The sequence below is a fragment of the Nicotiana tomentosiformis genome, chromosome 5 (assembly GCF_000390325.3).
Source record: "Nicotiana tomentosiformis chromosome 5, ASM39032v3, whole genome shotgun sequence".
NCBI classification, from domain to species: domain Eukaryota; kingdom Viridiplantae; phylum Streptophyta; class Magnoliopsida; order Solanales; family Solanaceae; genus Nicotiana; species Nicotiana tomentosiformis.
The window spans coordinates 49,923,163-49,941,654 of record NC_090816.1 but is presented as its reverse complement, the minus strand read 5'-3'; the positions used below and the strand labels follow the sequence as shown (position 1 = coordinate 49,941,654).

Sequence of the window (18,492 nt, the reverse complement as noted above, 5' to 3'; positions counted from 1 at the left end):
CTTAATTTCATTAAGATGCTATCATCCATATTCATTATTAGCTGCTGCCACCGCCTATCATTATCAATTACCACCATACCACCCACCACCATCATACTCTACCACCACCACCCACCAATCCCCACCACTTTCACCATCATCATTTTCAACCACAACCAACACTCATCCACCTCAACTATCACAACTAACCACCCCATCACCATTAATAACCATAAATGGCACTACCTATCATAATAAACTACCACCACCAACTATCACCTTTCTCAATCCCAACTACCACCACCACCCGCCATTATTAACTATCACCACTCACCACCACCATCCTCAATAATAATCACCACCATTACCAATCACCACTATCTACTATCATGAACCACCACCATCAACCAAAATTATCATCAACCACCATCTCTAGTCGGCATTCACAAGCACTACCATTAGCCATCACCACTATCAACTACCATATTTAAAAAATATATATATATTTTATTGATAGAATATTAGATTAATTAGTATTTTATTTGAATTTTATATTTATTAATTTTCAAATAAAGATAATTTTTGTACATTCAGATGTTAAAAATCAAACAATGTTAATCTATTAATTTTTAGATCTTCATACATATGTATTCATATTTAGATATCTTAATCTTTAGAGGTGTTAATGTTAAAAAAATAAAAAATAAAAAAGGGTCAAAAATGCCCTTAACGTATTAGAAATGGTTTAAAAATGCCCTCCTTCCACCTATAAGTTCAAATTTGCCCTTAATGTTATTTTTAGGCTTAAAAATGCCCATTTCATAATAGAAAGATGACATGGCATTGATGGACATTTTACAATTAAGGGCAAATTTGAACCCATAGGTGGAAGGAGGGCATTTTTGAGCCATTTTTAATACATTAAGGGCATTTCTGACCTTTTTTCGTTTTAACTAAACATGTAGCATTTATTTAGTCTGGAAAATAGTGAATTATTTTTTACTAAAAACTGAAAAAAACGACTATAAAAAAAGCTGAAAAATATTTTCTAAAACAATATTTTTGTAAAAACTAAAAAAAAATTGAAAAGCAATTTTCTAAAGCAATATTTTTGTAAAAGCTGAAAAAAAATATTTCCTCTTCTTCTTCCTTCCTTGTTTGTCCATATGCTTTCTGAGTTCATTTTTTTTTATATATTTTAGTTCTTCTAATGAGTTAGTATATAAAAAATGAACTATTTTTGTTTTTTTCTCAGTTTTTAGTAAAAAATAATTTACTAGTCTCGGAAAATGTAGCATTTATTTAGTAAAATATGTAGCATTTATTTAGGAATAGATTGGCTTTTTGAGTTCTGGAAAAATGGCATTTTAATTAAACATGTAATATTTATTTAGTCTAGAAAAAAGTGAATTTATTTTTACTAAAAACTGAAAAAAACGAAAATATTTCAGTTTTGATGTACTAACTCATTAGAAGAACTAAAATATATAAAAAATGAACTCAGAAAGCATATGGACAAACAAGGAAGGAAGAAGAAGAGGAAATATTTTTTTTTCAGCTTTTACAAAAACATTGCTTTAGAAAATTGCTTTTCAATTTTTTTTTTCCAGTTTTTACAAAAATATTGTTTTAAAAAATATTTTTCAATTTTTTTTAAAGTCGTTTTTTTTCAGTTTTTAGTAAAAAATAAATTCACTATTTTCCAGACTAAATAAATGCTACATGTTTAATTAAAACGGAAAAGGGTCAGAAATGCCCTTAACGTATTAAAAATAGCTAAAATATGCTCTCCTTCCACTTATGGGTTCAAATTTGCCCTTAATGTTAAAATGCTCATTAATGCCATGTCATCTTTCCGTTAAGAGAGGGGTATTTTTAAGCCTAAAAATAAAATAAAGGGTAAATTTGAACCCATAGGTGGAAGGAGGGCATTTTTAAGCCATTTTTAATACGTTAAGGGCATTTCTGACCAAAACAATCCACTCTGGAAAACGGATCGCATGACCTTCAAAGAATGATCTAGAAGTTTCAATTAGGGGCGACCTTATTACCAATTTCATTTTCTCCTCCTCTACAGCTACATTGGAAAAATCTTTTCTCACCGAACAACTAACTTCTCATTCGCAAGCTTGTAATTTCGGTTTCTGAATTCGCAATGTCATCTCCTGCTGAGTAAGTCTCCCTTTTTCTTCTCTCTCCCTCTCTCTCCATGGAGCTATATATACACATTCATCATTTCACACACTTTGTGTGTAATCTGATTTTAAATTCTATTTTTTTTAATGAAAATACTCTCAATTTTATGTTCTATAATTCAACTTTTAGGGCTTTTCAGTGCGTCAATTGGATTGAGGATCCCCCAAAGTAATTTCGATCCTCAATTAATATTTTGCCATCAGTGTGATGGCTTTAATATTTTGGGTGGATAGGTTGCTTGCTTCTTCTTAATACTCCATGCCTCCCATTTTATATGATGTTTTTTTTTTTATAACTGTGGTGTCGGCCCACCTCAGCTAGTTTCACCTCCCACCTACCAGGTAACTCTGTCCAGAAAGACTTGGACAATAGAAAGAAATCACCTAGTATTTTTGCCTCCATTAAGATTTTAACTTGAGACCCCATGGTTCTCACCAGCTAGGCCACACTCTTGGGCACCCCATTTTATATTACGTTGTTTAGATTGTGCAGGAGTTTAAGAAAAAAAGACCGACCTTTGAAACTTTGTGTCTAAAACAAACAATAAATATTTGTGACTATAACTATCTCATTAAGGTTAAAATAAGAAGTTTAATAATGAATTATTTCTAAATATAGAAAGGTATTAGGATAGACTAGAAAAGGAAGGTGCATCACATAAATTGGGATAGAAGGAGTTACCAATGTTAAGAACCATAAATTGTTGGATTTTGAGAGAGAAAGCAGTAAATGGCTGAAACTTTGTCTTATAGAGGTCACGACATAATAGAAATGCATAAGTGCGACACATGGACCATTTGATGCTAATAATGATAATGCATTTCTGCAATTTCATGGTTTTTAATAGGTTGCTCCATTGAGTTACCCCGTTGTTTGGAAGGGAAGATTCCCCCTTTTATTACGCCATGGGAAGTATCAAAGCGTACATTTGATATGAGCAGAACAATGGCATACCTTAAATTGGATGGAAAGAATATAGGTGATAACAAAAATTATGTGCTAGCCTGATTATGCTTACGTCCACATGTGAGGAGGATGGAATGGATCGTAATAAAAACTAAAAAGGTTGTATACAAAATACAGATAACACTCTTATTTACTCAAAAAACATCTAAATGAATACCTTACAAATGCACTCTACAATGAGTTTGATGCAAGTCTATCACAATATTTTATTCTCTAATGTTGTCTTACATCTCTTTCAATCTACTTCACAATTCAGTATGAGGAAGTAATTCTCCCTACCTCTCACATATAATTCTCTTTGTGTTCCTTCTATGCCTTAAAAACGAGAAAAGGGTGCGTCAATTCATAGGCTCATTGTCAGTACTTTGCACCCGCCATTTGAAGATTCTAGGCCTTCTAACCATTCAAACTTGTCAAAGGTTAATCTTCCATTCAAAATGCTTGAATCAAGCATTGGATTGTTTCGACCTTGATGTTTGAACCTAAAATTCAAGCATCGAGTATCTAGGACCATAGAAAAAAAATCAACCGTTGCTAATTTCTTGAAAATTAAGACTTCTTAACAAATCTCCACCTTGGCTTGTATTTTCTAACATAGTAGACTTGCTACATGTTGAACAAAATTGACTAATCAATTTTCATGCCAATCATGTAAAAACAATAAATGATCTTATCAAGTGGTATCACCTTGGCTAGCTCTTACTTGATTCTCTTGCTTCATGGGAATTTTGTGTCATCAAGGAATTTTTTGACCTGGAGCTGAGCCTACACTCCACCACCTTTGCACTCTGAATTACCTTTCGGTACCAACTGCATAATTCAACCCAAGGACTCCACTAGACATTCAGTTGTATAGTGGCTGTCTCCATCTTTGCTCTAACTTATCATTTAAGAAGTCCTCCCGCCGAAGCTTGCTTTGGCACACTCTTACATCCCCAACAGTAGCTCGGCTACTGCATTGTGCTCAATCTTTGAGAGAATATCTCAACTCACCCTACGCATGCATGGGCCTCAACACTTCCCATCCGTCTCAAGAGTAGCTTTTGTGAAGCTTCACTGAGAGAATGACCGAAGTTTTGAACTATAGTAATCAGGATGAAGAATATTGAGTGTGATGCAAATGAGAAGACAATGTTGGTGTCCTCACTCGACAGTTCAAATCAAACTAGATATTAGCTTGGCTTTAATATTAAGATACCTGAAATTATCGTGAAGGCTATACCTTTATCTTGTCGTATCTATCATTTATGCTTGATTGTAGAAGAAGGTCGAAAGTGGTAAGAATGGTGTTAGGTATTAGTTTCATGGAAACTTCATGTGTCAAATGCAGTTAGGGGAAGAGATTAGCCTTCTGCAAAACCTGTACCCTTTTTCTGTCTATATCTACCCTATAACTAGTTCCACTGGTAGAGAAGAGGAGATTGTGATGTCATTGCTGAAAAACTACTGGTTGTTGCTTGTCATCTCCTTATCCCACACCTAAGTTGCGCGGACTCTTCGTTTTTGGTGCCGCACCCGTCTCAACACGGTACGGGTGCGGGTGCGTAACTTCGGATACTTTGACCTGACTCCATCGACAAATTTGGTGGAAAATTGAGATTTGATTTCTAAAAATTAAAAATAAAACAGATTTAAGACATGAGAAATGGCAAGCCTTCAATATTGTAGTACTTCTGTCTCATATTTGTTGCTTTGTGTTTCAGAAAAATCAAGAATTCAAGGGGTCGTGTTTTGAGTTCGGACTTCTGGCAGACAATAGCTGCGATATAGATGGAGAATTGGTGGAAGGCCTTGAATGGCTTTCTTTTTCGCTTTATATTTATTTATTTTAATAATTTTGAATTTTCTTAGCCGAATCACTGCACCCGTATCCATACCTGGATCCGCACCTCCGAATCTTAAATTTAGATTTTGCCGAATCCGACACTCGGATCCGTGCCCGTATCGGATACCCACGCCCGAGTCCGAGCAACTTAGTCCCACACACTTAGATTTTTCCTCCTCCTCACTCCCCCTTCACCAACCAGTGACTCCTGTCTCTTGTGTCTGTATCTTTAAGAATCTAATCTCCCCAGCCTTACCCCTTACACTTAGCACTTTTTGTTAACTTTTGTTGCCTATTTTATTTTTTAAAACAAAAGATTTTTGCCCAATCTTCTTTTTTTTTTTTGACTTGGTGACTCAATTTTGATTGAAACTTTAGCAATTTCTTTATTCCCTTAAATGAGGAAAATCAAACACAAAAAACATTTAACTAGCGAAGCTGAAATATTTCTTGAAAGACTAAATTATTGGAAATGACTACTGCTGCTTTCTTTTGGGGCAGAGCATGACTTGGATAACTAGTATCTCATAAAATTTAAGTATTTGATACTTTATAAAAAAAAAGTGTTTCATAACCACGTGCTGTGCCGTCTTTATTGAAGGCTAATTATCTCCATCTTCATCAATGAGTTGAGCTTGATTATCTGTATTTCAGAATATGACGTGAAACTGATTTTCCTTAAAACTTCTCGCATTCGACTGACAACAAAATGCATGTTAGGATTGAGATCCACATGTTTTTAGTTAGTTCCTTTCTCTTCCATCTGATCCATCTTGCTAAGGCATCTTTGACAGTGTAGAGCATCTCACTGCTTAAGCCAAACAGTTTAAGATATAGTTCCTAGATTTCCAGTCACCTCTGAATAATGAATGTGAAGATGACAGCGCCTTTTTGCGCATGTACCATCTATTGTCCTATTCTGCCCGTTTTGTAAATTATCTTGCCTGACTTATTAAAAAGGAAAAGTTGCATGAGGCAAACCTCTTGTTCTTCTGTCGTGAAAAACAGGCCACTTTTATTGGTATTTCGTTCTCCATGTTACGGGCAATCTGTTGACCATTTCTATACTACTAGAGAGGTGATTGTAACATGACTTCACCATGACCTTAGAGTTATTGTACCTGATAGAGTATACCTCTTGTAATTGTCTTCGCTGTCAGTTAAGTTTTATTGGTAATGGGGTTATTATTCCCCTCCTAAATCTGAGCTCTCAACTCCCAACTGGTTCTGTTGCTGCTTCTTGTTAAGCATTTGGAGACTTCACGTTGTGCTGTGAAGTTGCTAATCTGAGATTTTTTCTGCGGCATGTGTCCCAAGCGAGTCATCCTTTAGAATCTAATCCTTCTATCATTTCCAAAGAAAAGGAAAAGTTTGAATGTATGTGTCTACTGATTTGACATGTCAGACTATATGTGAGAACTGTGGATTGCTGTCCCTCCTTCCTATAATCTCTGGTCTTAAGATTTGCTATCTTTTGCTTTCCTTATTTTATGCCATTAGGTCATTTTTAATCTCATATTCTGGTCATTGGTATGAATGCTATCTGCTTTATACTTTATGTTTTCTCTATCAAGTATTCACTGAATGACCTAATTGTTTTCTCATCACAGGTTCTATAAATCACTTCCACCTGTAAGCAAGGCTTACGGGACTGCTTGTCTAGTTTTGACAACTGCATGTCAATTGGGACTGTTTGATCTTGTTGATATTGCATTATTGTATGAGCTAGTATTCTCCCATTTTCAGGTAAATATCCTTTTATTTAATTATACTTCGGATATCAGCATCTTTACGATGCTAACCAGACACCATAATATATCATACCTACGAGGCCTGTGACAAGCTTATTTAGTTTGAAACATTCTCTAGTTCCAATGGCTGAATTCTTATATTCTCATGCTTAGTGTATGACTTTGAGATATCTAAATTGTTATGTTAGTTCCTGTTATTGTTCTTTTCAGTAATCATTTGATGGTTATAGTTTTTAACATAGGATAATTGCGCAATGGATCTTGCAATAGATGTAGATATACAAGCATCTCTGGTGTTCTTATACTTGGGAGCTAGCTTGCTTTTTTATCACTCACACATGGCTTTCGCTGAAGTTGGGACTGGGAAGCACCTTAAATACAACTCCTCTGGCTTCCTCTCAATGATATTAGTTCATGTCAATCTTAAATGTTTTTTTTTTTAGCAAATATACCACTAGGCCTAAGTTGCTCCGACACGGTAGTTTAGGTGCCGCACCCGTGTCGACACGACACTAGTATGGGTGTGGGTATGGGATCCGTACCGATTTTGATCAAATAATTTTGGGTACTTAGACCACGACAGACGGAGAAATTGAAGACGAGATACAATTTGATTCCCGAAATCATAACCAAAACTGGAGCAAATTTGAAGAAAAAAGCATACCTTATCCAAAAAATCAATCCTTTACTTATCTACAACTTGAGAGTAAAAACAAATCCATACTTTACCAGTTATACGTAAGTATTCCATAAAATTTCTCATAATTTAGAGATATTTTTATATTTTTATTTTCTTGAATTATTTTTAGCCGGATCCCCGCACCCATATCCGTACTAGGATCCGTATCCTCGAATCTTAGAATTAACATCTTGAAGGATCCGACCTCTAGATCCGCACCCGTGTCGGACACCCGCACCCGTGTCCGAGCAATTTAGCACTAGGCAGGCTGCCTAGTGGCTAAATATTTAATGGTTCATTTATTTTTTGGTGAAAAATAAATTTTTTGCTTTTGCTCTTGCCATAACGTGGTGACTTTATGTTTGTGCAACTTATCCTATTAGCAAACAAAATGGATGTTAACTACCTCTTCTCAGCTGTTCTCCTAGTCGAAGAACAAATTGTTTCCCGTATGAACCAACCAATTCATTGAGGGGTTGGGGGGGGGGACTATTTTGACTTTCAATGACATATCAGATAAGCTTGAGATATGATTATTTCTTATTTGGAACTGCAATTTAAATTTTATAAAGAAATTCTGAATGCTATAAAATGTATCGTGCCTGGTGTGAGTCGTGTGACCAAAGGTGAATTGGAGATTTAAACTAATGGGTCAAAAGTTCTCAAATTTTTGAATATATGGGATCGCAAATTGTTTCTCGTATGAACCAACCAATTCATTTGGGGATTTTTGGGGTACTTAGGGGGTATTTGGACTTTCAATGACGTATTTAGATCGAAGCATGGAAAACAACTCACCACTAAGTCTCCGTGTAATACGTCTATGCGCCTGTATGACTACCGGAAGTATCCGTCTCAGTACCTGCACAATCAGTGTAGGAGTGTAGTATGAGTACGTAAATCAACGCGTACCCAGTAAGTATCTAGTCTAACCTCGAATAAGTAGTGACGAGAGGTCTACTTAGGGGGTATTTGGACTTTCAATGACGTATTTAGATCGAAGCATGGAAAACAGCTCACCACTAAGTCTCCGTGTAATACGTCTATGCTCCTGTATGGCCACCGGAAGTACCTGTCTCAGTACCTGCACAATCAGTGCAGGAGTGAAGTATGAGTACGTAAATCAACGCGTACCCAGTAAGTATCTAGTCTAACCTCGAAGAAGTAGTAACGAGGGGTCTACTTGGGGGGTATTTGGACTTTCAATGACGTATTTGGACTTTCAATGACGTATTTAGATCGAAGCATGGAAAACAGCTCACCACTAAGTCTCCGTGTAATACGTCTATGCGCCCGTATGACCACCGGAAGTACCTGTCTCAGTACCTGCATAATCAGTGCAAGAGTGTAGTATGAGTACGTAAATCAACGCGTACCCAGTAAGTATCTAGTCTAACCTCGAAGAAGTAGTGACGGGGGGTCTACTTGACACTTACTAGTGGTCAAAATAATTAAGTACATAAAGTAGACAGGTATGAAACTCAACAAGTAGCAACGATGCAGGTAAACAACATAATAAAACTTCCAGACAAGAATTATTATGAAATCACCAATACCACAACTTGCCTTGAAGGCACAAGGTCAACCGATACCAATACCACATCAAATCTCAAGTATTATGCACGAGTCTGCCGGGGCGAATGGCTCGATCCCGTAGGAATAGTGCAGTGTTTTGGATAGCGTGCGGCGACAAATAGCGACGAGGGCCCGCTTCACTGAGGCGAGAGGCGCGTAGCGAAGCGCTCGCCTTTTTGATGTGAAGCGACAATTTATACAAAAACATAAAATATTATATATATATATGACTAAAAACTCAATAACAATAATATATGAATAAATATATCAATTCAAAAATTAAAAACTCAATAGATTCTATATGCAATTAATTCTACTCTATAAGACTATTAAGTCTATAATTGAAAAAACAGAGCAAACAAAACAGAGCCTAAAAAGAAAGAGCTACTGCCTCTGCTCTGCCTCTGGTCGACAAATAGAGCCAAAAAAAAAAAATAAGAGAAGAAGAAAGAGGAAGGGAAGAGCCTCTGTTATTTTGCTCCAAAAACAGAGCACAAAAACAGACTCTCTGTTTCTGGTGTTCTCGACAAAAAACAGAGCAAAAAAAATAGAAAGAAGAAGGAGAAAGAAGAAAGAAGAAAGAAGAAAGAAGAAGAAGAAAGAAAGGAAACTCAGAGAAGCATACCTGGTCTTTCAGATGGCAGAAACTTGATGAAGAAGACGATGGCACTTGGCAGAAACTTGAAGCTTTCAGATGAAGAAGACGATGGCACAGTAATCGCGAGCCCTAATCGCGACCTTTTTTCAGAAACTTGGCTGCTCTGTTGTTCGAAGTTGAAGAAGAAAGAAACTTCTGAGAGTCAAGCCCTAATCGCGACCTTTTTTCTTAAGTCTTTGCCCTTTTTCTTTTTTCTTTTTAAAAAAGCGACGCTTTAGTCGCCTCTCGCCACACTGTCGCCTCTCGCTACACAAGCAGAGGCGATCGCTTTATGTAAATCGCAACACAACAGATGAAAGAAGCGACACAGTCTCGCATCGCAGCGACGTAGCGCTCGCTATTTACAACACTGGTGTAGTGTTACACAATATTGTCGAGGCGAACGGCCCGATCCCATAAGAGTAATTCACAATACTGACGAGGCGAACAACCCAATCCCATAAGAGTAATTTACAACACCGTCGAGGCGAACGATCCGATCCCATAAGAGTAATTTACAACACTGCCGAGGCGAACGACCGGATCCCATAAGAGTAATTTACAACACTGCCAAGGCGAATGACCCGATCCCATAAGAGTAATTTATAACACTGCCGAGGCGAAAGGCCCGATCCCATAAGAGTAATTTACAACATTGCCGAGGGGAACAACCCGATCCCATAAGAATAATTTACAACACTATCGAGGCAAACGACCCGATCCCATAACAATAGAGAAACTCTCTCACTCGCGAAAATATTTGCGAGTTGATAAGACACGAAACTACCATTCATCAAATATTTCACGATTTCCAACGTAAGAGACTCGGTCAATTTTTTTATTCTAGTCTCAATCTCAGTCATAAATTTAAGGAATCAAACAAACACGATAAATTCACATAGCACATTTAAAGCATGATGTGTTTCTAAGTCTACCCGGACATAAACATGAATCTAGCTACGTACACACTCTCGTCACCTCGTGCGTACGTAGCGCCCAAAACAAGTAGCACATAACAATTAGCATACCTGCGAGGATAATCTCTTACAAGATTAGGCAAGAGACTTACCTCGATCCAAAGCTCACTACTTGTCTCTCCAACCTCACTACTTGCCTCAAATCGATGCCGAGCAATACGAAACTAGCCAAAGGTCGTGCAAACCAATCAATATATGCTAAAAAGTTCATAGTTTATCTATTAGAGTAATTTCCCAACCTCGTTTGGAAAGTCAACAAAAGTGAACCCCGGGCCTAGGTGTCCGGATTTCGGAATTTTTTTGAAGATAAACATTACCCATGACATTACAAACTCAAATATATAATTTATTCCCAATTCCATAATCAATTTCGTGGTCAAAGCCCATTTTTACCAAACCCTAGGTTTTTCAACAAAAATGCCAAAATTCCACAATTTCTATGTTATAATCTACCCATAATCCATGTATTTAACTCTAAATTGGTAGAAATCACTTACCTTGTGATGTTTGATGAAAATCCCCCTCAAAAGAGCTCTCAAATTTGTCCAAACCAAAGTGAAAAGTGAGAGAAATGACCTAAGTCCCGAAATAAAAATGTGATCTGCCCGGTGATTCTTTCTTCGCGATCACGGTAAGTCCCTCGCGATTGCGAAGACCAAACTATTCCAGCTGACCAAAATCCTCTTTGCGTTCGCGTTGAACAACCACCCACCCTTCCGCGTTCGCGGTCCCCCAGCCGCGTTCGCGAAGGCCAACAACCTTCTAGCCCAACTCAGCCTCAGCCTTCTTCACGTTCGCGAAGATGGCTCCGCGTTCGCGAAGAGGAATCAGATCCTCCATCGCGTTCGCGGGGCCCTACTCGCGTTCGTGAAGAGCAAAATCTCAGACCCCTCCCCAGCCCCCTTCGCGATCGCGGGACTACCTTCACGATCGCGAAGCACACCAGCAAACCAGCAATATCATCCAACTTCAACTTTTTTGTGGGTGGTCCGAAATTTACCCTGGACCTCGTCCAAATGTACCAACAAGTCCATAAATATACTACGGACCTACTCGAAGTCTCGGAACACGTAAAATAACATCGAAACCAAGAATCGCACCTCAACATCAAATGAATCAACTTTGGAACTTCAAACATCTTCCAGAACGCGACGAATCATACTTAGATAACTTGGAATGACGCAAATTTTACGCACAAGTCACAAATCACAACACGAACCTATTCCAAGGCTCAGAACCCCAAACGGACATCGATAACACCAAAGTCTACTTCAAATCAAACTTAGAAACTCTAAAACCTTCAAGACGTCAACTTTCAATAATAAGCACCGAAACACTCCCGGTCCACCCAAAATTCGATCCGAACATACGCCCAAGTTCAAAATCATCATACAAACCTATTGGAACTTTCAAATCCCGATTTCGAGGTCGTTTACTCAGTGTTGACCCAAGTCAAACTTGACCACCTTAGGCCACTACTATGGAACTAATTGTTCCGAATTTAATCCGAACCTTTCCAAAACCAAACCAATCATCCCCACAAGTCATAAAACAGTAAAAGCACATACAAAGTCTTAAATAGGGGAACAGAGATCTAGAAAGCAAAATGACTGGCCGGGTCGTTACATATATGATACCGTTTTACTTTTTTTTTCTTAATAGAATCTAAAATCTAAAAATTATATATAGCCCCCAATTCCCAAACAAATACCCTCCAATTACCAACCCTTCACTGTCTCTCTCTCTTGGCTGAATCCTTCGGTTCAATTTCAAAGTTACATTGCGTCCGGAGCCGTCTCCGCTGCCATTAGCCGCTGGCCACTGCCGCTTTTCGTTGGTTGTCGCCTCTCTCGCCGGCAACCACATCGTCATGTTTCACTTTGATTTTAATCATTGTATTGTACTTTTAAAATTAGTTTGGCCATGTACAATTTCATCAATTAAAAAGAATTTCAGTACTTAATTTGATGGTAATTTATTTTGGGTATTTTACAGCGTATTTTGTTTCAAGTTTGGGAATTGGGGCCATCATTAGTATGTGATTAAAATTTATTACTAACTTAGAGAATTGTCTTCTTGAAAATTACGTGGCTTCAAGTAAAGGAATTTGATGCTTTTTTTTTTTATCTCGATTCTTTAAAGCTCGATCCAAAGGAAAGACTACCCATTAGGGACTATCATCCAAATGAGCGTGATAAGATTAGAAGAGCATACCTCCAAAGAGGTCCTTACTAACCGTGATATCATAAGTTTCCTCAAAGAGGTTTTTCGGGCTTTAAAGTGTCATTTCAATCCTAAATAGTTTGACCAGTATCATAATTGGTTAGAACATAGTGTAATAGAAGATGCAGCTTATTGTTTGTGTTGTTACTTATTTCAAGATGAAGGCATTCGTTAAGGTGGAGGCAAGCGATGTATTTTTAAGTATATAGTTTAAGAGTGCACAAAAAAATAGATTAGGTATGCATGTTGGTGGGTTGAGCAGTATTCATAACCAGGCAAAAAAGAAATGTTAAGATCAATTACAACAAAAACAGTCAATTCAAATTGCATCTGATAGGCAATCTAGTCAAACCAAGCTCGAATACACAATTCGCTTGAAGGCTTCAATTGAGTTGGTGAGACTCCTTTGAATCAAGAATTGACATTTCGTGGATATCGTGAAGATGAATCATCATTAAATTCTTTCATGGTAAGCAATGAGGTGTGATAAAATCCATGATCTTTTGTTCAAAAAGGCTCCAAATAATGATTAGTTGACTAATCATAAAATTTAAAAAGATATTATCATTGCATGTAAGATTAAAACAGTTAAAGCAATTATGGGCGATCTAAATAGTGACTTTTTTCATTGGTAGTTAATAAATCTTGTGATGTATCACGCAAAGAGCAATTGGTTATTATCTTGCGATATGTTGATAGATGGGGATCTGTCGTGGAGCATTTAATTGGGATCGTTCATGTTCGTTATACTAGTACTTTATGTTTAAAGGAAGCAATTATTGATTACCTTGCTCAATATTCTTTGAGTTTATCTTATGTACGTGGCCAGTGCTATGACAGAGCAAGCAATTTGCAAGGGTATCTAAGTGGCCTTAAAACTTTGATTCAACAAGAAAGTAAATCAACTCATTCCATTCATTGTTTTGCTAATCAACTTCAATTGACTCTTGTTGCGGTGTCTAAAAGGTATCTTGAAGTGAGAGAACTTATAATGTTGGTTTTTAATGTCTTGAATATAATGGGAGGTTCTTCCTAATGTATGGATTATCTTCGAGAATCTCAAGCAGAAGCAGAAAAAGTTCAAGAGGCATTAGATATAGGTGAGCTTGAAATTAGTAGGGGGCTTGAATCAAGAACTTGGTCTTGTTATAGCTGCCGATACTCGTTGGGGGTTGCACTACAAATCTTTTAAGAACTTTATTTCTATGTTTGGCTCTATTGTTGATGTTCTTGGCACTATAGTTGTTGATGCCCGGTCTTTAGAAGAAAGAGCTAAGGCAAAGGGATATTTTAGAACTTGTCAAAAATTTGAGGTTGCTTTCATGTTACACCTAATGAGATATGCTTTGGGATCACAAATGAGCTTAATACATCCTTATAGAAAAAGGAACATGATATTGCAAATGTTGTTCTACTTGTTGAAGCGGCAAAGAGACAGTTGCAGAAGCCAAGAGATGAAGAATGGGATTCACTGATTGATAAGGTGTCTGCGTTTTGTGTCAATATGACATTTTGATATTAAACTTTGACGAGCTCTATATTAACTCCGGAAGATCTCGACGTAAAGTTGCTGATTATATTATTTTACATCACTATCACATGATGTATTTTTTAAGATTATTGATTGGCAAGTTCAAGAACTCAATGTTCGTTTTATTGAGGTGACAACGAACTTGCTCATTGAAATACCTTTCTTAAATCCAGTTGACTTATTTTTCAGTTTTGACATAAAAAAGATATTGAGAATGGTTGAATAGTATCTTGACGTTTTCGATGAAAATATAATGGTTACTCTCAGGAATTAGTTTGAAACTTATATTGTTGATATTTGTGATGTTGATGGAAGGTTCTCAAATTTACAAGAACTTGTTGATCTTTCTGAAACGCTAGTTAAGTCAAAGAAGTATTTGAATTATCCATTTGTGTTTCGCCTTGTGAAATTTGCTTTGCTTTTACCACTTGCCACTACTATAGTTGAGAGAATTTTTTCGGCGATGAAGTTGATCCGGACTGAATTACGAAATCGAACGGATGACGAGTTCATGAACGGTTGTTTGGTGCCTTATTTAGAAAAGAATATTTAACACTCTTTCTGATGAGAATATTATTTATACGTTTCAGGAAATGAAAACTCGTAGAGGGCAATTTTAATCATGTATTTTAATTTTTATTATTAATAAATATTTATTTTGTTGACGTCTTTGTATATTTGCTTCTTCGCATTTTGAACCCGCATAAAAATCCTTGGTCCCCACTGGTGCTACATGCATGTACCTTAACAAAAGATAATAGTGATTCATGTTTTTTGTTAAATTACATCATATTAAATTATGTTGAGCCTGTAAATGAGAAATTTGCATCACTTGTTATAAGTGATATCTAGTGCACGTATCTGAAAAGTGTTTTGTAAGTACCAAGATACGTGTAATTTATCTTTTTGGGTTTAATTTTCAATATTAATGAGGATACCGGATGCTACATTTGTTTCAGGTATGGAGATTGATAACAAATTTCTTCTTTCTTGGGAAGTTCTCAATTAATTTTGGGATTCGCCTCTTGATGATGTAAGTGCCCACAACCTATGTTGCCCGGACTCACCGAAATGTGGTTGGGTGCGTGTCGGATCATTTTTGGAGGATCCGACACGGATGCGGCAACATTTTGGAGAGTCCGCGGCACATAGCCCACACCCTCTGACCAGTATTTTTTCTTTTAAAAGTCTTATTTCTCTAATATGAATCATTTTCTACGGCACTATTAAAGCTTGCAATTAGTTAGGAAATGCAAAAGATTTTTGTTTTACTTTTTCAAGTATTAATTATGATTATAGCTTCTTGATGTTATAGAGCAAGATATGGAGTGCAACTGGAGAGTGGACCTTTTCAAAGACGAACAGCAGATTTTCTGTGGATGATGATATTTGGAGCTTTGACATTGTTGGTATGTCAACTGCTGAACATTTTGGGAGTGAATTACCCAAGACATGAGCTCCTATTGTGTCTTTCTTAGCTGTGACCTCATACCCTTCCCTTGCTATCATCTTTATTACTCTACTGTTTGTTTTACAATGCAGATGATGTTTCATTCCTCTGATACGCACCAAACCAATTTTTCATTTGTTTAACATATTGTCTCCTGCTATGCCTAGGCTTTATCGCTAATCCCCTTCTTCCGCTCCCCATTCTTGGGCATATCAATTGTTTTCATGCTTTTATATATCTGGAGTAGAGAATTCCCAAACGCTAATATCAATATTTATGGTCTTGTGACCCTAAAGGTATGATTCTGTTCTTTCGTTTAGATACTTCAAGCCTCAGTTGTCAGGTTTTTGTGCTCTTTATCTTAATTTTCCGTTGGTGAAATGTTTCTTCCCATTCCAACTTGCAGGCGTTTTACTTGCCGTGGGCCATGCTCGGTTTAGATGTTATTTTCGGATCACCAATTATGCCAGATCTCTTGGGGATCATTGCTGGACATCTCTATTACTTCTTAACCGTGTTGCATCCACTTGCCACGGGGAAGAACTTTTTGAAGACACCAATATGGGTGTATCCTTTTGATTGCAGTTTTGACCAATGACCATCTAGATGTTCTCGTAACTGCTGTCTGAAATCACCCATGTAGGCATCTCTTTACAGAGCATCACCAGAGAGGTCATTGCAATTGCATGTTCCTTGCACCATCAAATTTTATTTTGCTGCTGTGTTGTCCCTGGCTAATTTGGTTTTTGTTTCCGATTTCCACCTAACAAAACCAAAACGAAAAGAAAGAAGATGCTCATTTTTCTGCATTTAGGAAACGAAATTATTCTTTTCTGCAAATTTCTTTAACTGGTGATACATAGACATAAGCTGGTTATGCGTTGGAAGATTGGAGCACCTACTGCTACTCCTGCACAACCTGATAATGCCGGTGCAGCTTTCAGAGGGAGATATTATCGGGTTGGAGGAGCAACAGCTTATCCTGCACAGCCTGATAGGGGTTCTGGTGCAGCAACAACTGACACTGTGCAACCTGATAGCAGTTCTGGTGTAGCATTCAGAGGGAGATCATATCGCCTTGGTGGGTGAGTTGCTGCATTTTCCACCTTCAACCGGTAGCTTCAAGTCAATAGTGAGTTGCTGCATGTTGAAAGGTGTAATGCTGCCAATGGCATGTTGAGACGCAGATGAATGCATAACCACCTGTAACCCACCCCTTCCTGAGGAAAAACTGATTTGTGTAGAACTTTTTCTTTCTAATGGTAGAAGTATTTACGGAAGGATTACTGGAAACAGATTATGTCAATCCATTTGGGGAAAGAAGAGTTGATAGGCGAAATTTTTCTGATTTGGATATTTGCTATGGATTTTCCACGGAGAACGCTGACAATGAATAAAGGTTGCGTAGTTTAGCAGCTGTTAGATTCATGTTTTGCTTGAGTCATAGATATTGTGACTCGTAGCATCCAAAATCGAATGATGGCCAAAGCCTCCGTGAAACCACGCAAGGATAATAGAGTTTTGTATCTTTCTCTATCTCCAGAAAAACCATTTTAGCTAAAAATTCACGTTGGGTTTCCCCCCAATAATCGAATACTTTTGTTTGTAAATACTGCATATTTGATTCCATCTATAAATCGATTTTCTTCCCTATGAGTTCAAGTCTCAATAAGAATGCTAGTTCTTACCCGGCTAAGCTCCGAAACATCCAACCTCACGAGCCTATTGGCCAAAGCCTGAACATCCAAAGCTATTGGTCTCTCCCCAGCTGGAATAAAAGCAAGGCTACTCATGCTCTCCGCCTTCCTACTCAAAGCATTGGCCACAACATTGGCCTTCCCGGGATGATAAAAAATGGTGATATCATAATCCTTTAGTAGCTCTAACTACCTCCGTTGCTTCAAGTTCAGATCCTTTTGCTTAAATACGTGCTATACACTCATGTGATCCGTGAACACCTCACATGACACACCGTTGCCTCCAAATTTTTAGTGCATGAACAATGGCTGCAAACTCTAAGTCGTGTACCGGGTAGTTCTTCTCATGTGGTTTCGACTGACGTGAAGCATAAGCAATCACTCTACCCTCCTGCATCAACACACACCCAATGCCAACATGTGAAGCATTATAATAGGCTGTATAAGAACCCGATGCTGAAGGCAAAACCAGAACTGGAGCTGTAGTTAAGGCAGTCTTGAGCTTCTGAAAGCTCTCCTCACACTCGTCAAACCACATGACTGGGGCACCCTTCTGAGTCAATCTAGTCAAAAGAGCTGCGATGGATGAAAAACCCTCCACGAAACGACGATAATATCCCACCAATCCTAGAAAATTTCGGATCTCAGTAGCGGTAGAAGGCTCGGGCCAACTCTGAATTGCCTCAATCTTCTTCGGATCCACCTTAATCCCCTCGCTGGACATCACATGGCCCAAAAATGCCACCGAATCAAGCCAAAACACACACTTGGAGAATTTAGCATATAACTTCTTCTCCCTCAAAGTCTGGAGCACGATCCTCAAGTGCTGCTCACGATCCTCCCGGCTACGAGAATACACCAATATATCACCAATGAGCACAATGACGAAGGAATCAAGATATGGATGGAACACGATGTTCATCAAGTGCATAAATGGTGCTGAGTTATTGGTCAGCCCGAAAGACACCACCTGAAACTCAAAGTGACCATAACAGGTCCTGAAAGA

At 37.7% G+C, this 18,492-nt stretch overlaps 1 protein-coding gene across 1 annotated transcript; it reads left to right on the top strand.

The window, feature by feature from the left end:
- Positions 1–1,947: 1,947 nt before the first annotated feature.
- LOC104099851 (derlin-1-like) lies at positions 1,948–17,211 on the top strand. The gene is made up of 7 exons (XM_009606976.4): positions 1,948–2,151; positions 6,577–6,712; positions 15,299–15,372; positions 15,655–15,748; positions 15,957–16,085; positions 16,196–16,356; positions 16,653–17,211. The coding sequence occupies exons 1-7, from the start codon at positions 2,135–2,137 to the stop codon at positions 16,876–16,878; spliced, it is 837 nt and encodes a 278-aa protein (XP_009605271.2). The 5' UTR covers positions 1,948–2,134; the 3' UTR covers positions 16,879–17,211.
- The last annotated feature ends 1,281 nt before the right edge of the window (positions 17,212–18,492 follow it).

What these genes read in the sequence shown, in the direction of transcription:
- LOC104099851 (XM_009606976.4), top strand. An exon ending in TTGGAGCTTTGACATTGTTG is followed by an intron (nt 15,749 to 15,956) that starts GTATGTCAACTG and finishes TGCTATGCCTAG; the next exon opens with GCTTTATCGCTAATCCCCTT. An exon ending in ATGGTCTTGTGACCCTAAAG is followed by an intron (nt 16,086 to 16,195) that starts GTATGATTCTGT and finishes TCCAACTTGCAG; the next exon opens with GCGTTTTACTTGCCGTGGGC.